The following is an 18,651-nucleotide window of genomic DNA, read 5'->3' on the forward strand; positions in this document are numbered from 1 at the left end:
CTAGTTCGAAAGTATTGTTGTTAAAGAAACAGGACGTGCAAACACGAACACACGAGAGACGTCAGGACACCACAAACGCCGGCGCTTGTGGTGTCTTGACTTCTCTCGTGTGTCCTTGTTTGCACGCCCTGTCTCTGTAACATCTGGTGTTCTTTAACATGCACCTAAATCTAAGTACACGGGCTTGAAGCATTTTCGCCTCCATCGAAAATGCGGCTGCCGAGGCCGCGAGTCGATCCCGCGACCTGCGGGTAAGCCGTCGAGCACCGCCATCACTAGACCGCCGTGACGAAACCCCCTCCCACCTCCCTCAGAATTTTTTTAAGTTGGCATGTGTATATACAAACACACGCACGAACATAGTTAAATGGTTGTTCAATACCCCCTCCCCCCCTTCCCGACTTTCTGGTGACGCCTCTGCGGAGCTGGTGGAGTAAGTGTTCGTATTCATTGTGTTGTACATTCCTGCCTTGGTGTATCTAGAAATTTCCCGGTGAAGTCGACAAGTGGAACAGCTACAACTTAAGGCACTCGACAGCGTGCGTTGGGTAGAACTTGTGTGTGTGTGTGTGTGTGTGTGTGCGTGTGTGTGTGCGTGTGTGTGTGCGTGTGTGTGTGTGTGTGTGTGTGTGTTTGTGTGTGTGTTTGTGTGTGTGCGCGCGCGCGCGTGTGTGCGTGTGTCCTGCTTTGTTATGTTACCTCACGAGTGTTCATTCAAATTTGTAGAGGTTGTCAATACTCTCTGCAGTCTCAACTTCAAATTCATTGTGGACGTTGAGGTTCAGTTTGAATTACTCGTGTCGCCTTACAGCGGTTAACTGTTCCGATGTAAGCACCTGGTGCGCTGGAGTTTGCCGTAGATTAGCAGCTCGTAGTCGTGTACTAAGTTCACAGCTCGATCAAACTTCAGGCCATTTAAATGTATGGCCTATTGCCATAATCTATAGGCGCATATTTCTCTGCACTCCTAAGATCACTATTCGAAGAAGCGCTGTTAAAAATATCGACATCCTTGTTTGCTGTCTAGATAATCAAATGAGTTGCAGCTGATAACAGATAAACGTTTGCATGGCAGGTCTAATAAATCAAGCGACCTTTGCGATGTATTGTAGCTTGTTCGCATTTCAGTGAACTCGTATTGCACATCTGAATCTAATAGGTTGAGCGACGTGAGAAACTACTTGATGTGAAACATTGCCAGAGCACTTATTAGACTCGACACTGTGCGTGCGGTTATTAAGGGACACAACACAACTGAGGACACAACTAAGGGACACAACATTTCGTAGAAATTATATTAATCCTCGTACCTGCTACTGCCCACTTCATCTACTGGTGCGTTTCACTGCACAACAAAAAATTGATGTCTTAATACGTTTTGAATGCTTTGGCGCATAACTCAACTGAAAAGTTGTGAAGATGACTATAAAGAGTTCGTAGTGTTGCTTCACATGTAAATAGTGTAAATAAACAGTGCATTGAATCTGTTGGGCAACGCAAACTATGCGTAGAATTATGGAGAGCAGGTGGGGAAAAAGTTTGGTCTGTGTAGTAATGGGTTTGCTTTTTTAAGCTTCACCGGTACACAGCCGTCTAATGCGAAGAGAATTGAATGCGGTGATCCGATGCGTATTGCATGAGGTCGTTTGTTGCCGGTAAGTATATCACCACGCGTGACGCTTCAAGGACACAATACTCACTTTGATCCCACTGGCGAGTTTCACAAGAGAGATGACGAAGAAAAAAATAATATAGGTGAGCTGTTACGGCTTTGAGACAGCTTATTTTGACCGACCAATTGTCTAAATAAACGACCTGCGATACATTAGTGGTGCAAGCTCTTCTCACATTATGTCTAAATAAACGGCACGAGACGTGCGACTATTTATACTTTAGACAGGCATATCTTGTATTTCGAATTATGCATATAACGAACTATTTCCCGATATCGTTCAAGATGGGCGTGTCCGAGTTTTACGTTATATGGACTCAGCTGACGGTGTGCACTGTTGGTAACGTAACCATGGGCTCAGCGAAACATCGCCTGGAGGACGCTAAAAAATCATTTGCGTTTACCATAAAAAAAAGCTATTCAAAACAGCGTTGCATATCTGCTTCATACAATACATATTTGTAATGTGAGCCACGCATACGCGAAGTAAGAGCTCTCGGTTGCAGGACAGCGTAAATCCGTGTATCTGGCCTCCCATCACCATGCCTTTTGTACGTACCACGAACTGTAGTGAGAGCTTTCTGATGAAAAAATAAGCAACCTGCTTATCGCCGTCGCGCCTTTTAGGATACGCTGCGTTCCAGTTCGTTGAAAGTCACAGACCCGCTTCGACGTGACGCTCCGTTGCATGGCGGCGGAGCTTGGTCGCCGTGTTCTAACGCGTTAATTTAGATTGAAGCAAGCAATGATAACTATTATTAGGTGAATATCGCGTCGTGTTAGAACTCAGTGTTTTTCCAAGCTACCTTAAGGGAGAAAAACTGGCATGTCTAGAACTATAGCACCATGTTCGAAGCAACGAAAAATCCTTGAACTCGGGATGTCGCAACACCCTTATCCTGGTTTAATGCTGTCTATATGCAGGCAACCAGACGGAAGACGTCCGGTTTCCTGGCTATATTTAGCACTTTAAGGGGGATCTGATTAAGAGTGAAGAGCCGACGTTTTTGCAAGCGGTCTTGCCTTCTTAAAGGCTATGACTGCCTACCTTTGATTGTGTATATGTATACTTCGCAACCACTCCCTGAAGAATTTCTTATAGCTTCCCACTTCCATCTTCCGCTGATCTTCTTACTTATTGCTATGTCTGAACTAGCAGTTTGTATAAATATATTGCTGCCGTTTCATGTCTAAAATTTCGTCATTCAAAAGCAATAAGGGCCAAGGACGTGTACGCGCAGTGCGGAACGAACGTAAAGATACAAATTAAAATCTAATTCGTCAATAAGCCATGTCCCTAACTGCAGAATGCATTATGCACCTTGTCAATTTCGCTCTGGTGTGCTCGAAAACGAGTATGAATACACGAAACTTATTCGAGCAGGATCGCATTATAATTTTTTTCTCTCGGAACTGCACGCCATCCAGTCAAAAGATAGTGTCCTTCTTTATTTTATTTACGAACTAAGTGGAAAGTGTATTTCTACGTGCGCCCATCAAATTAAGGCTCCTGGGCTTCCCTGTCTTCCGTAATCATCATTGCGTTGTCATTTTATAGCGCTTCTCTGGCATTCTTCTTTTTCATTTCTTTTTTTCATTTTTATTTCATTTACCCTAAAGGCCCTTTGGGCATTAGATAGGGGGGGGGGGAATGTTAGTACAATGAGCACAAAAGTTTGGTACACAAAAAAACAATAGGTCAAGCCCCAACCAAAGCGGATAAAGAAGCGAACACTTCCTGACACGCTGCGACTATAGGACGATCGGCCTCTCTCCGTGCAGATACTGTTGGAGCACCGTCCCCATCGCTCTTCGACCCACAAGTCAGTTAAAGCACTTTGTGCTTTATGAGGACTATGGGCCTGTGTTAACACCTTTAACTATTTATTAGTGCAACCGACTCATACGCGTTGGCGTATTTATTGCTCATTTCCCTCCTTCTTTCCACCCTCGATCGCTCATCATTCTATTCCCCTTTCCCATTCCCCCTGCATAGGGCAGCCAACTGGACATGTTTCTCGCTACTCATCTACCTATTCTTTTTTCCGTCTTCCTGCATGTCTTCAAACCTTTCAATTAATTGTGATCAAAGCGAACATATTCACAACCGAACAAGAAATATGCAAAAACCGTATGAAATGCTGTTGTTTTAAACAAGTCCCGTGATTTTCTTTTCTTTTTTTCGCAGGTCACGCGATGAGCGGAGAACCGGTGCAAATCGTGCGAGTCAAGGATGGACGCAACATTGAGTTCAACGAACATGCCCTTGAACGCATTCTACTGGCGGACCACGTGAAAGATCGTCCGGTAGTGGTCATATCCATTGCCGGCGCGTACCGGCAAGGAAAATCATTTCTACAGAGCTTCTTCGTGCGATACCTGAGGCACAATGGTCAATCCAGTTGGATTGAAGAGATGGACACCCCGCTACGCGGCTTCGAGTGGCGCTCGGGCAGTGCGCGCCAGACAACGGGCATACTGATTTGGAACGAAGTGTTTCTGGTGAGGCACTTGCATTGTAGGGGTCTATGCAGTAGTAGTGTCTCTTTGCAGTATCACTTGGTCGGACTGCCGTTATTGAATATTTATCTATTATATGAAGCGTTTGTGTATATATATATATATAATATGAATGTGTGTTATGTGTGTCAAATTGGCTTTCTCAATGCCTTAAGGCATCGCTTTCTTTGTATCACTGTTTATTCTCAATCCTTTGTTTTGGATTTCATCATCCATTCTTTGCCTAATACAATATTGTAGGGTAGCCAACCTGAGGTTTTTGGTTAACCTCTCTGCCTTCTCCATTTCTGTTTCCTTGCTTCCTTCCTTCCTTCCTTCCTTCCTGATCATTCACTCTATATTCTTGCATAACTTGATCATTCCTTAGGTTTTCTTGTTTGCATAATCGTTTATCGTTCCGCTCCCCCACCTGACTGGTCATCAATGAGTGCCGTGTGTTCTAAATAAATAAATAACAAATAATGCAGCAGCAGTAGTAGTAGTATTAGTATTAGTAGTAGTAGTAGTAGTAGTAGTAGTAGTAGTAGTAGTAGTAGTAGTAGTATTAGTAGTAGTAGTAGTAGTAGTAATAGTAGTAGCTTACAGTAATCAGGATGCAGAGGTCACTGCGTGGGTGAGCGCTAAAGCCAAACAATCCTGACAAAGTCTATGCCCCTCTCCAGTTCGTGGCTAATCGTGGCATGTCGTGGTAGTAGCTATGCTTGTTGCGTACCCGCACTTGTTTTTCAGGTAAGAACACTCAGTGGTGAGGAGGTGGCGGTTTTGCTGATGGACACCCAAGGGACCTTCGATTGCGAGTCAACGGTGCAAGAGAGCACCATGATATTCTCTCTGTCCATGATGACCAGCTCTGTGCAGATTTACAACCTAATGAAGAACATCAAAGAGGACGACCTGCAGCATCTTCAGTTTTTTGCCGAGTACGGCAGGCTCGCGCAAAAGGTATTTACGACACAGTGTTTCATAATAGTGCACTAGAGGCAACTCAGGCGCTAGCATCTATGGGATCTGCAAAGCAAGGAGTTTCAGCCAGCTTGGGAATAATGGGTTGTACATGGATTTGTTTAAGCTTCGTACTTTGGGCTTTGTGTGGCCTGCAGCCGCTTCGTCGCAACACGAAGTTCAGCAAAACTTCGGCAGTATCACATCAATATTTCGATCACTTTAGGCTGACCAATTCAAATCAGCTTACGCGCTTCACAACAGGCCATTCTTTTATACGAAGCAAAACGCAACATATAACAGTAAACAAAGCAGCAAGTCCGTTCGATGCCGCAAGTACCAAGACTAGGCAAACCAATGTACTACCCATCATAACCATGGTGCCTGTACGATCTCAGCGCCACAGTTCCCTCTCGTAAATATTGTAGGAAAATCTACGATTTTAGTAGACCAGCGTAACTTAATCTTAAGCTACAGAGTCAAATGACAAATTTGTACCATCGCAGGAAACCGAATCAAGTCCCTTTCAGAAGCTTTTGTTTCTGGTTCGAGACTGGAGCTGGCCGAAAGAGAGGAATTTTGGCTTTGAAGGTGGCAGATTGCTCGTCGCGTCCCGTCTCGAGGTGAGAGACGGCCAACATGCTGAGCTTATGCAGTTGCGGCTTAGCATCAACTCTTGCTTCAGGGACATCGACGGTTTCCTAATGTCCGACCCTGGAAAGAAGGTATTGGTCTAATAGATTCCTTGTGCTTTGATAATATGTTTTGATAACTTTGACCACCTGGCATTATGTAACATGCACTGAACTAACACAGTACCCGGACCTCTAACATTTCACGTCCATAGAAATGCGACCGCTGCGGCGGGGATTAGTTTAGGGTCAGTAACCGAGCCCTAAACGACTAGGCCATCGTGGCGGCTCTTTATGCATATCAGTTCCGCAAATCTTTGTCTAAATTTTTAAGGCGGACTAGGTCTCCTTTTCATCTCATGCGGCGGTGTTGCAGTTTTGCCATGATTTCTTCAGTGTACTTGCCTTTAAATTAATGAGAAATGTCATAAATTTTCTTCAGGTGACCTCGAATGACTCATTCGACGGTCGTCTTGCGGACATCGAAGAACCGTTCAGGAAGAATCTTGCGGAGCTTGTGCCTTCCCTTCTAGCACCGGAAAACCTGCTGATCAAGGAGATTAATGGTCGAAAGCTGTCGTGCCAGGAGCTCATGATCTTCTTTAAGGTCACTTCTCACACCATTCCTCCCGCAGCTTCATTACTAATAACAGCTCTTCTTGCAGGCTTATGTAGATGTCTTTAAAGGAGGCAACTTGCCGATGCCGACGTCCATGCTACTGGTAAGGCTTCGTAGGTATCAATTGGGGTTTATATTGAGAATCCCATATTTTCTTTGCAGGCGACTGCAAACGCAAGCAACGTGGCCGCCATGGACAAAGCCAGACAATGTTATATGTCTGGAGTGGCAAATGTGAGCGAAAACAATGTGCAAGTTATGCGAATTATCTACACGCAACATTATTTCGGTCTTTGCAGAGGCCTCGAAGAAATCTGAGCAAACTGCGCGAGTTTCATCGTGAGCAGCTGGCAGAGGCACAAAAGGTGTTCAATGACTTTCCAAAAATGGGCGGCGACGCAATATCATCCACAACCATGGATGTTCTCACAAAGGCAAGGTTTTAGTATGGCCTTTCAAACATTTTCCTTGTTGCCTTTGGTCCCAGGCCACAAGCAAGCCTACTCGTGTGTATGTCATCCCACAATCCGCGAGAAGGAACGGTAAAAATGACTAATAAAACATGTAATAATAATGATACGAATACCGCCGCGATAATGTCGGCGTTACGTCTTCCTGGATGGACATTTATAGAGGCTACAATCATCTTAAGAGGCGTGTCTTTCTTTGCGACAGCCCCTCTATATTTTGTCAACATTGTCATCATCATCACCCCATCTAACGTCCACTGCAGCGTTTGTTTTCCATCTCTTCAGTCTGCTTCATTTCCTACTGTTTTCTTTCTGTTTCTTAGAAACCACAGAAGCTTACATATAATGTGCATGTCTCACTCCTAACTATCTGGTCCGTGTTTTTGTCTTGCAGGAGCTTGAAGAGCTCTTCGATCAACTCTTCAAGGAAGAGGAGGAGCTCATGAAAATGGAGCAGGAGGAGGAAGCGAAGAGAGAGAGGGAAAGGCTGGAGGAGCAGAAAAGGGAAGAACAGAGGGAAAGGGAACGAATTGCGGAGAAAGAAAAGGCCGAAGCCAGAGAAGCGGAAGTGCGCAAAGAAAGAGAGGCAATGATGGAGAGGGAAATGGCTCTGCAGAGAGAAGCGGCGGCAAAGCAAGCTGAACTGGAGAAGAAGATGGAAGATGAGAGAGCTCGTGAGAGGGAAAGGGCGCTGGAAATGCACGTAGAAATGCAGAGAGAGAGAAGGGAAATGAATGAGAGGATAGCGGAACTGGAGGCGAGTGCGAACGAGTCCAGAAATAATCCGCTCACAAGGGCCTTCAGAGCCTTCGGATGTCTTTTGGCAGCGCCTCTGGCAGCTATACTCCACCCGCCGGCTGCCATTGAACTCATCGAGGAGATAGAAGAGACGCTTTCAAAGTGAAGGGGTGCTCCCTTCAGGAGGACATCCGGACGGCATCATGCTCGATATCCACGATATTGTCTGTGAACCAGAAGGACATGCGTACGCGCAATATTTATTCAATAACCAGCCAGCACATTTTTTTTCGACCTGGTATGCAGCAGGTATCAGCTGCACACTGGGACGAGGAATGAAATATCTTTTGGCCTGTTGTACGAGTGGATTTCTTTCTGCGTCTTTTTTTTTGTTACTCAGCGCATGTACCATGACGCGAAACAAATGTAAGTTTTAATAAAGATTTCTAACAACCAAGGAAGTGGCATCCTTAGAATTCATTAAGCGTTGTCATAATAGTGACGACGCTTCTCTTGTTTGCTCATACGTGGACCTTCACAACGTGATCCCACAGGGCACCCACCCTGTGGGAAATTGGCGGCATGGGACCGCCAGACCTAAAAATAAAGTCATCCTTTTTTTTGGACAGATTAGGAAGCACTGAAAGAATGCAAAGTTCAAGGCTATCCAACTTGTTCCAAAGCTAAAACGGGGTCGACAGGGAAGGAAACATCGCTGTATGAACGTCATACGCTGAGGTCATGCGCCGTTCACAAAAAATCCACATTTATCACCGAGCCAAAGGCTGCTACCATAAACATGCGCATAAACTTCAGATATCAACACCAGTTCTAGAGTTTATATTAATGTTATATATCACGAGGAAGAAGGCACCAGGTTCGAAGGCAGATTGTCTGCCACTGAAGAGGTGCTTGGAGACGCGAAGAGCAGGATTGTCCTTCTAGACCTTCCTTGGTCAAAGCTTTGGGGAAGTTCAGTCAGTGTGGCAGTTGTTTCGTAGATAAAGAACCGGCAATGGGATACTCTTAGAATGGGCACTTTGATCCCGAACAGTGTGTATGAAATCAAGGTACGCTAAAAGTAGTAAACAGGTCGATGTCGCGAACGAAGGTTTATTGTTTGTGGGTTATTTAACTCCTGGAAAAACAGGAAACTGGACCGACGTTGCATTCAGACAAGAAGAGTTAATCGGGCTTAAAAAAGTTAATCGGGCTTAAAGGAACCCGAAGTAAATGGGCCTCAATAGCTATCGTATACTCGAGGTCTCCAGCTACTCAATGGTCAGTAACAACGGAAACTAAAATCCGGTCAAATGAAGATGGTGCAAGCCGCTCTTTTCGGTGAGCATTCCGCTTACCGTGTAAGTAAAACAGAAACGTTCGTTAATCGTCACCCCTGAATATTCGCAACTGTGCGACAGCGGCATTTCCTAACGATGTGCAACTGCACGCTCGTTGCACCAGCTAACACCTTTATATGCCATCTCCGCTCTTACTCTCATTTCTCTCATACAGCTTCCCAGCCTAGCTAGGCAGAGGGGTTTGGAGGAAGAGTCAAGCGCACCCCCCCTCGAAATTTTCAGATCTTGCGTTCTTATATATACACGCACACATACAAAGGCACGCACGCAAGGTATGGCTGAACTTCCACACCCCTCCCCGAAAAAAAAATTTCTGACTAGGCTTAGGCAGTCATCATTCTTGACTATAGTTTTGTTCTCTTGATACCTATAAAGGTACTCTAACCAAGTACTCAAATTTTCCCTGCACCCTTCATCTCCCACCTCACTACGTTTTCATACACTTCAGTTCAACTGCAAAACTGACTATTTCTGTACTGTCTGATCCCCAACTTGCATGTTTTCACGTCTGCTGAAGTTACAAAGATAATTCTTGGTTATCTCGTTCGTTACATGATCTTTAAATTCCTCCAAAGTTTCTTTCTCAGCCTACCTCCTACGATTGTAATGCAGCTTGCGAGATGAAAAACAGAATATGTAGACAGCAGGATGTCATCCGGAACACTTATAATGCAGAAAAAAAGTATTTCGATAATTGTTGAGCTTCCACTCTTCCACTCAATTCACAGAGCCAGCACATTTTTTGCCCTTAATCTGTAGTCAGTCCATGACATGCATAATTAACATTCTATGAAGCGATGTACCGCCGGTAGTAAATATGATTTAATATCGATAGTTCGATTCACACTACACGCCCATCTATAAAGTAAACGTGGCATACATCTTTGGAAGACCACTTAGGCAGTTATCAACTACTATCACCAGCTTATCTCGTATTTATTCACAGTAGCACTAATGTATGTGCATGCTGCAACAAAACAATGCTCTCTTCTTTTTCTACAAACTGTGTTCCCTTGTATGATACAGACGTGTTTAATGTACGTCAACTGTGCATCCACAATGGAGTTCGACGTGGAAGTTTACTGTGCAGTAGCTGTTGCTTCGTGAAACAACGTGGCGGCCTTTGTGAAGCCGTACTGCCTTTTCGCTACTACCCCGCAGCATCAATGTAGGATGTGTGTATGTCTTTTCGACGCTGAAATGGAAGCACTGCCCCGCCACGGTGGTCTAGTGGTTATGGCGCTCGACTGCTAACCCGAAGGTCGCGGGATCGAATCCCGGCCGCGGCGGCTGCATTTTCGATGGAGGCGAAAATGTTTGAGGCCCGTGTACTTAGATTTAGGTGCACGTTAAAGAACCCCAGGTGGTCGAAATTTCCGGAGCCCTCCACTACGGCGTCTCTCATAATCAAATCGTGGTTTTGGGACGTTAAACCCCAGATATTATTATTATTATTAATGGAAGCACTGCTCGGCCGCATTGATGATATGTATTTTGCTACTTTCCTATTTCAAGATTATCGTAGGTTTAGAAGATTTGTGCATACATGCCGGCCAGGCCCGTAGCCATGGTGAAGGAGGTGTTTTTACCAAATATAAATAGTCAAAATAGGTGTTTTTTTCTCGTATAGTCAAGGTTTTCAGCAAGTGCCCCCCGCCCCCCCCCCCAAAAAAAAAAAAAATTGGCTACGGAACTGATGCCGGTCTATTTATGATATTCATGTACATACATTGCTTGAATTGCTCGACAACGAACTTTCTCTGTTTCTGCTGATACCTATTTTAAATCAAGAGGATTTGTTTACAATTAATGAAAGGTAAGCGTTAGTTTAGTTTGCTTCATACATTTCAATCTACTTATTTACAAAAAAAGCAGTAATTGAGCAAGCCGATTCTCACAAGATCATAATAACCGGCAAGTGATTTTGTTCAACAATATCGCAGTGCCTTCGCACCTATTTCTACTCCAATTCTGTCAAAGAATATTGTTCCGGTAAGGACACAGACTCGGAGGAATAGGTACAGTTGAATTTACAACTGGATAAGCGAGCAGCGCTGCCGATACGAACAGCTCCCGCCAGTCTATCTTGTTGTCATCCTTCTCATCGTCCTCTTGAATACGATGACACTGGTACGGAGCATTATCCCCGGCGGCGGAAGCACCGAACCGGAACTCTAAACGTCGTTTTCAGAAGCGGTGTTGTAGGGCTTGAGCCGTGAGACGTGAACAACGTCACTGAACCGAACAACAGATGACGATGGACATTTCGGGCCGATCTCATAGGTAACAGGCCTTACGTGACGCAGTACATGGTAAGGTCCCGTGTAACGAGACAAAACTTTTCAGATAGGCCCACCTGACGATGACGGGACCAGAATGGCACAACGGCATCGGGAGCGAAATGAGCGTCTCGATGTGAAGCATCTTACCGACGTCGTTGGTTCCTCCGCAACGCCGTCAGCCGAGCGAGGGGGATCTCACGGGCATGATCGGCTGGCGCGATAGCGTCACGGGCATACTCGCAGGAGGACGAGGTATTGGCTCAAATGATTGTCTCCAGTGGTAAAGTTGGCTCTCTTCCGTACAGTAGGTTGAAAGTTGAAAAGCCTGCTGCGTTGTGGCGCGATGATTTGTAGGCGAAAGTTTCGTAGAGAAGGGCAAGATCCCAGTCTGGGTAGTCCGGCGACACACACGTAGCGAGCATGTGCTTAATAGTGCGAATAATGCGTTCGGTGAGGCCATTGGTTGGGGGGGGAGGGGTGAAGGTAAGCAGTGATCAGTTTGTGCTGCGTGGAACAGGAACGCTGGATGTCGGCGATGACTTGATATAGAAGTGTACGGCCACGGTCGGTCAGCAGCTGTCTTGGTGCACCGTGAACGATATAACGGCCCGTAAAAATATTCACAGTGTTAATACAGTAATGCAGTTAGTGTAAAAGACTGGTTGTGCTAGTATTAAAAAATTCTGCATAAAGAATCGATTAGCCATTTAAACAATCCTATGATCGAATCCAATAGCGCACCTTGAAAATACCGAATGTTTTTATAACAATTGCCGGGTAATTGTCACTGACGGGAAAACCCTAAAGGAAAAACGTTTTGGAACAGCGAGGGATGCTTGTTCTTGTTTTAATTACTGAATTTCAAAGGTACATGTAGCTAAGCTTCAAGGGGACGGGATTATAGAATCTATATTGATCTCACAATTAAGCTGTTATTGCTTGAAACCCTAGCGTCTTCGAAGCGAAATATCCTCAATTCATTACCATCAACACGAAACTCATGACGAGGTAATTAGTGAAGATAGTTTAATATTTATGTCACAGTTTTACTTCAATACTGGTGCGAAAGTATGACCCTGTGTACTCAGGGAACATCACACAAAGATTTAACACGCAGTGGGCTGTAGTCAACGTGAGGCTGTAGTCGCGCTGTGTACACAGAGGAGGTAAAAGAAAAAAAATAGGAGAGAGCTTCAAGCGACAACCTTGGAGCTACGTCAAGCACTACTCTTGGTCGTTTCGCTTTGGTTAGCATTGCTGCGGGCTCTGCGGGAGCCTAATCCTTCCCAGGAGGCACCGCGCACTGGTCGGGAGAGGCGGTGTCAGAGGAGGTTAGCTTGCCGACGCCAGCGATATCACATGACGCTCCCTTCTCCTTTTTTTTTTTATCTATCTTCCCCCTTGTACGAGATTTCCTCCATTTGCATTAGTTCACCATTTTTCTTCGCTCAAAAGTAATCGTAATGTTATTTTGTTAAAGCTTGTGGATATTTGCCTGAAATAAAATGTTGCGAAATTCTAGGGCAGCCTTCAAGATGGCTGCCTTATCATTCGACAGATATTGAAAGAGTATGCTGTTCGTGTTCTGTTCGTCGTCCTCACTATTCGATCCGTGTTAGAGCCGGTACTAAAATTGGCTACTTGCGCGCGTGCTTAAACAACTGTACCGGCTCTAGCACACTCCGCCATGCGTTGGCGAGCCGCCTTGGTCCCTCGCCCAGAGATAATGGGCCCCTTACCCGCCTGCTCGAGCGGAGAGCGAGAGCGGTCGTCACTCTCCCCGGCGAGAGAAACGCGTGCTATTGAAGGGCTGTTGCATCTGCCTCTGCAATCGCGTGCTCCGACTTCCTTGTTGGTATGACACAACGCTCGCATCCGTTGCTCTCCTCGATCGCTTCGCATCCCTGTCTTATCGAAGCTGGTATATTGCGCTGAGTGGCGTTGTGCTGGACCCTACACACGTCCTACCATCCACCGCTCACGGCTGTCTGGTGCAGTTTATAATGCGGGCAGACCGTCCGTCTCTGTGACCAGTGACTGAGTTCGATGAGCACGATAGTTAAAGTGGCGAGTTGGGCTTGTTGGTACATAAGTCTGGCACACTGAAGCGCAAGAAAAACAGAAAAAAAAAACACGCACGCACAACGGACAGAAGACGAACGACGACGACGAGATCTGAACTTGCAACAACCTTTATTGGAAAAGTTGCACACACGTTTATGCTGTCCGACACAGACGTCATCTACTACACATGCTAAACAATAGAGCTGCAGTCGCATGGCGGCGCCTGCCAGCAAGAAATTTTAAAAACCCGGTCTGGGCATATCATGTTCAGACAGATGATAGGCAAATCGATAAGGGCAAGCACTGTGGAGCGAGAGGGACCTTGGGTCACATAATCTGGGAGTGCGATGGCTCCCCAGGGATTAAATCAAATGTAAATTGTAGAGAGGCCTGATAAGCCCTGCTGAGGAGCGAGGACCTTCTTCACAGAAACAAGCCATCCGCCTGGCGGAAGAAGCCGCGAAGAGTAAAGACCTCTTTGCCTGCTTCTAATCGCGGAGGTGCCGGCCCCCGTCACCCAGGCCTGTGTGCCAGTGCTGGGTAGTAAGGGGCCTCCTTATCTGGCGAAAAATAATGTTATCATCATCATGCGTAGGTACGCCATCTCTTTATCAGCAAGTTGTAGGGATGGCTCGCTTACACAACTCTCCCCCAGATAAGAAGTGCGTTCTGCTTCTATGATTTCTCGGGTGATTCGCGTTTTGCTCTTCTTAATGACGGACGTGTTCTTTAGCTCGGGTGCGCTATCCTGACAGGTTCGAACACTCATCGTGTCCCGTCCGTTGTTTTTTTTTTCTTTCTTTCTTTTTTTGCGCTGCGGTCTGCCTGCATCACGACAGTTAACACCGGAAAAGGAAAATACCGGCCCTGACTTCGGATCAAAAAAGACAAAAAAAAAACAATCCTGTGCATTCTATCACCGAAACACAATATGACTTTATAAAATGACATTAAACAGAAAAATATTTTTTTCTCGAATTAGTAAATTACAATTTCACAATAGGCAGTAAGCCACTACTTTCACCTCGAGGTGACGCTTGGTACAATACAACTAGGTGACGCCGCATTATAGTTGCGGTCCTAGCTCACCATGACGTCACAGATTTTACGGCGTCCGCGAGGGGCTCCGTAATCGTTTGTAGGTAAAAATTATTTGCAATGTGTTCCGAGGGACCCAATGTTACAACATAACAAGTTTCAGAAAATTTCATTCAACCGATAGCGCTAGGATACGCATAAAGACATTTAAATTGGGGACGTCATACTAACGTTTGTGTGCTGAATTTTCACCGCAAAATTCAAACATGAAATAGTTACCTGAATTTCCTTTTCTAAACACTAACCTGTGATGACAAAATAAATGACAACAGAGCTCTAAAAGAATAACTTGTTTGTATAAACTGAGCTATGTTTCACATTAGTGTCCCTTTAAAGCGGGGCATTGTGCGCTACTCCTGTGTATAGATAGCTTGCACCGACGTAACGGAAACCCCGTATGTTGGAGCACCAGCATGGGGAAACGCGACGCTAGCGATGCCACTTTAATGCTATCAAAACATCACATGCAGGGTATTTCATTACGCACGCGCAGAGACGCTCCTGCCACGTCGTTCTCACATTGTCGCAATTTGTTTGTCATCAAAACCACCATCGTGGAGTACCAGTACATTCAGAAACGGCGTCCATGACGTCACGTGCAAGCCATCTATAACTTTGACCAGCTGGGTTTCCTTAAAGTGCACTGATAAATATGTGTAAAAGTGGGCGTTTTTGTGTCCTTGCATGTCAGGGCCACTTGATTGTTGCCCCCAAGCATTGGAAGTCTACCCGCTCCCTAATGCATTGCACAATTCAGTCTACAGGACTGCACCATCACATGAGGAGAGATTGGTCTGAACGCGTTCAGAGAATGAAAAACGCTAAGCGTTAAGAAATACGATGCAGCCCCCAAATACACTTCATATGCTGAGCTAACTGCAATGTGAGAAGAATGTCTAAGCTTCAGTAAGATCTATGGCGAATGCATGCGTCGTTATGATCACGCATTGCGTTTTGTGAACTAAAGATACTTTTGGATTCCATCTCAAATCAAGTACATTGGAAATGAACTGCATGGCAGCACTATTCCTGCTATCGAAATTTGTCCGTCGATTTTCAACAGTGGTAAGGTTGCCGCTATCAATTAGGAGCAGCGTGAAGGCAGCCAGTTGTCGTTGCTTACAGACAGACGGACGCAATATCTCCCGTTAGGCGTGTAGCAGTGCATACAGAGCATTGCAGTGGCAATTTACCGACTATACTGGCCTCCAGTGCTTTTTTTTTTTTGTGGCGCGTAGGTGTCGAAACTTGAGATATTGACCGGACGATCACTGGCATCATCACTGGCTCAGTTAGGGTAGCCGGGAGGGTGGGGGGTTGTTGGGGTAGTTAAAACCCAACCCCGAAATTTTTCAATTTTGAATTTGTTTTCCTGCATATATACCCATATGTTCAGGAAAACACAAAACCGCGCGCACGAGCATACATAAAGTATTGCCCCCCCCCCCTTCATTTCAAAAAAAAAAAAAAAAATCACAGCATATCCACGGAGGGAATGATGATGAGTGGGCGAAGCTGCGGAGGGTCTTCGGTAAACCGTGAATCTTGCGTGAATTCTGCCCAGTACATCATCACCGACGTGTGATCGGGCGCGTTTATACTAAAGGTTCGATGAGTTATGACGACTTGCAGCTCACTTTAATTTTACATGTACGCTGTGAATTTTCATTGTTTAGAAAACCATTGCATTAGAAAACATCTGGCGTCTTTCGTTAAGCAGCTGGCGTCTTTTCGTTTTGCTTTAGAAACATCTGGCGTTCTTTCGTTTTGCTTTTAGAAAACGTCTGGCGTCTTTCGTTGGTTTATTTCATCAATCAACGGCGTTTTGAACAAAATTTTTATTGTTTAATCACGCACAGGAGAAATCTCACCAGGCACTACCTTGGAGGTAAACAATGGCTGCTAATGGGAATGAGAGACGGAAGAAGTCGGCTTTTAGCTAACACTTACACTTCTACTTCTACTAACGTTTCCTACTGGAACATGCCAATGGCTGCTAATGGGGAATGAGAAACAGAAGAATTCGGCTTTTAGTTAACGCGCACGCTGCGAATTTTTTATTGTTCAACAACGCACAGTAAATATCTCCCACCGGCACCACCTTGGAGGTCAAGATCTGGTACTAGCGTTACGACTGGTTACGCACTACGACTACGAGGGACGAACGGGTGCCGCTTTAAGGAGCTTCGCCCCTAAAAATTTCTGACTACGCCCGTGTTATTATGCTACGAGATTCACAAAACAAACGTTGCGCCGTCTCGATCGCTCTGCAATCCGCGCACGGCCGCCAGGTGAGGTTTAACCCGTTCGCAGAGGGAAGGGGAAGGCGCGTTATCGCTTGGCGTGCCCTCCTCCTCGCTCTCCAGCTGATTCACGCGCATCTCGATGACTCAGAGCCAACGTCCTTGGAAAGCGTAACACGCGAGCTTCGCAAGGTCGTCTGGAAAATTGTGTGCCATATACTATATGAATGTGTGATTGCAGCCACAGGAGTACACGGCGCAGTCGACGAAATCTTCATTCCTGGGTGCTAAACAGGATGGCCCATGTTTGGCGAAACTCGGAATCTTTCCGAGCTCTAGCGACACCCCCTTTTGAACGAGTTAACAGCACGAAAAGGTCAAATCCATCCTTCAGCGCGCGCTGCGTTCCATTGGTTACAATAGAACGCGGCGTCACTTCAAGGGCGGTCGACAAAGCTGGGTGGCGTCTCCAAACCAGAGGCATCTTCTTTCATTTGTTTCTCTTTCCACAGAGTGCAGTAGTGCACCCATGCAAGAAAAGTGTGAGAAACTTTTACTAACGATATTTTTAAGAGGTGCGGGCTATTTAAATTCCTTTTCAAGCGTTTAGTGTGTACACTAGGTGTCCGTTAGAATAATCAGCACCGCGGCCTCTGAGATTAGCTTCGGCTGAGCGCCTTACCACACCGGGGCTGGAGCTGATCGCCAAGGCCACGTGTGTAATCATCATGGACGGCCTGTACATTCTAGCGCGTTGCTCGGTCGGCGCGCGCCTCTTCGTCTTCTTATTGATCATTTGCGCGCTCCCCGAGCACGTGCGCCCGGCTGATTACCTTGTTGGCTGCGTGGTATACCTAGCTAATTTAGTCAGGACATGCTATCATCAAACTAATTAAGCCACGCCATGCTAAGATTGAGCTCATTAGGCCACATCTTACTAAGACCACGCTAACGATGCCGTGTAAAGCTAATACCAAGCTAATTATGGCCATGCTAATTACCTCGACGCTAATTGGGGACGCTAAATAAAATCAAGCTAATTTAGACCTTACTCACTAAGGCCGTGCTAATTAGGACAATACTGATTAGTAATATGATAAGGGTCATACTGATTAAAACAGTGCTATTTATACAAGAACAATTATTACTGTGCTTATGAAAACATTACCAATGAAGACATAACTTTCAATGTCATGCTCATTAAGACATAGCTAATTAATAATATCAAAATTGAGACAGAACTGGCGGGGCCTTCACTCCGAAGCCTACCGAGCAGACTTAGTAAACGAGCCACGTACAAAGCTGCAAGTAGCTAGGTGATCACAAGCTCCTCCGATGGCTCCTCCGATTGCTCCAGACTTGCACAAGTAGTGCGAGCTGCCCAATTTATTTTATATGCAAAGAAGCTGCTGCTTAGCGTACACCGCATGAAACGTTTGACATGCACACCGGCGCTATGACAGTCACGAGTTGAACTGGGGCCTTTTCAGAATCAACGACTTCGTACCTGAGTTCGCCCGTCAATCAGTTTGACGGACGCCCGCGGCGAAGATCGGGTCCGCCCACCGCGTTTGCTCTTGCCGTGGAGCAGTTCCCACGCCGCAAGGCCAGCGAGTGGCACAATTCATCTATGAGTGTAATCGCACAAACTATGCACACACGCACGAAGAACTAAAGGTTATAGGGTTATATCATCACGTGGCTACGATATCTCGCATTCAATTTGACTGTGCTCACGACGTACAACTCACAGCCATGAAGTAAACGCCCTAGGTGGCATTTGCGGCGAGAAATGTTACTATTTAGTTGTTTGTGGAGACATTGGTTCAACCAGTTCGTTACTGCAGAAAAATCTTCAGTCGTGTAATATAAGTAGCAGTAACCTGTCCATTTATTTATCTGTTACATTCGAGAGAAGCGAAACGAGCTGCACAAGACTGCTGCGTGTGCGCCCGTGCTACCTTCGAGAGTGGAAATTTCCGTGTAGCAGGTGGAACGAAAAAAACTTGC

The 18,651-nt window shown here is 45.6% G+C and overlaps 2 protein-coding genes across 3 annotated transcripts in view; both read left to right on the forward strand.

Annotated features, from left to right (window-relative positions):
• The window catches only part of LOC119401806 (atlastin-2), a 470,696-nt gene extending 462,652 nt beyond the window's left edge, over nucleotides 1–8,044 (forward strand). The window contains exons 2-9 of one of the 2 annotated variants that reach the window (XM_037668792.2): nucleotides 3,861–4,174; nucleotides 4,922–5,134; nucleotides 5,641–5,859; nucleotides 6,209–6,373; nucleotides 6,432–6,488; nucleotides 6,548–6,619; nucleotides 6,685–6,819; nucleotides 7,250–8,040. In XM_037668792.2, coding sequence (XP_037524720.1) covers nucleotides 3,869–4,174; nucleotides 4,922–5,134; nucleotides 5,641–5,859; nucleotides 6,209–6,373; nucleotides 6,432–6,488; nucleotides 6,548–6,619; nucleotides 6,685–6,819; nucleotides 7,250–7,759 — 1,677 coding nt within the window. In that variant the 5' untranslated portion in view covers nucleotides 3,861–3,868 and the 3' untranslated portion in view covers nucleotides 7,760–8,040. Of the gene's footprint in view, nucleotides 1–3,860; nucleotides 4,175–4,921; nucleotides 5,135–5,640; nucleotides 5,860–6,208; nucleotides 6,374–6,431; nucleotides 6,489–6,547; nucleotides 6,620–6,684; nucleotides 6,820–7,249 lie in introns of both variants that reach the window. The other variant, XM_049418144.1, reaches the window with a different exon arrangement.
• LOC125759445 (atlastin-3-like) overlaps nucleotides 1–18,651 on the forward strand; it is a 186,606-nt gene that overhangs the window by 138,129 nt on the left and 29,826 nt on the right. The gene's annotated exons all lie outside the window — the stretch shown is intronic.

This window comes from Rhipicephalus sanguineus, chromosome 8 (genome assembly GCF_013339695.2).
Source record: "Rhipicephalus sanguineus isolate Rsan-2018 chromosome 8, BIME_Rsan_1.4, whole genome shotgun sequence".
NCBI classification, from domain to species: domain Eukaryota; kingdom Metazoa; phylum Arthropoda; class Arachnida; order Ixodida; family Ixodidae; genus Rhipicephalus; species Rhipicephalus sanguineus.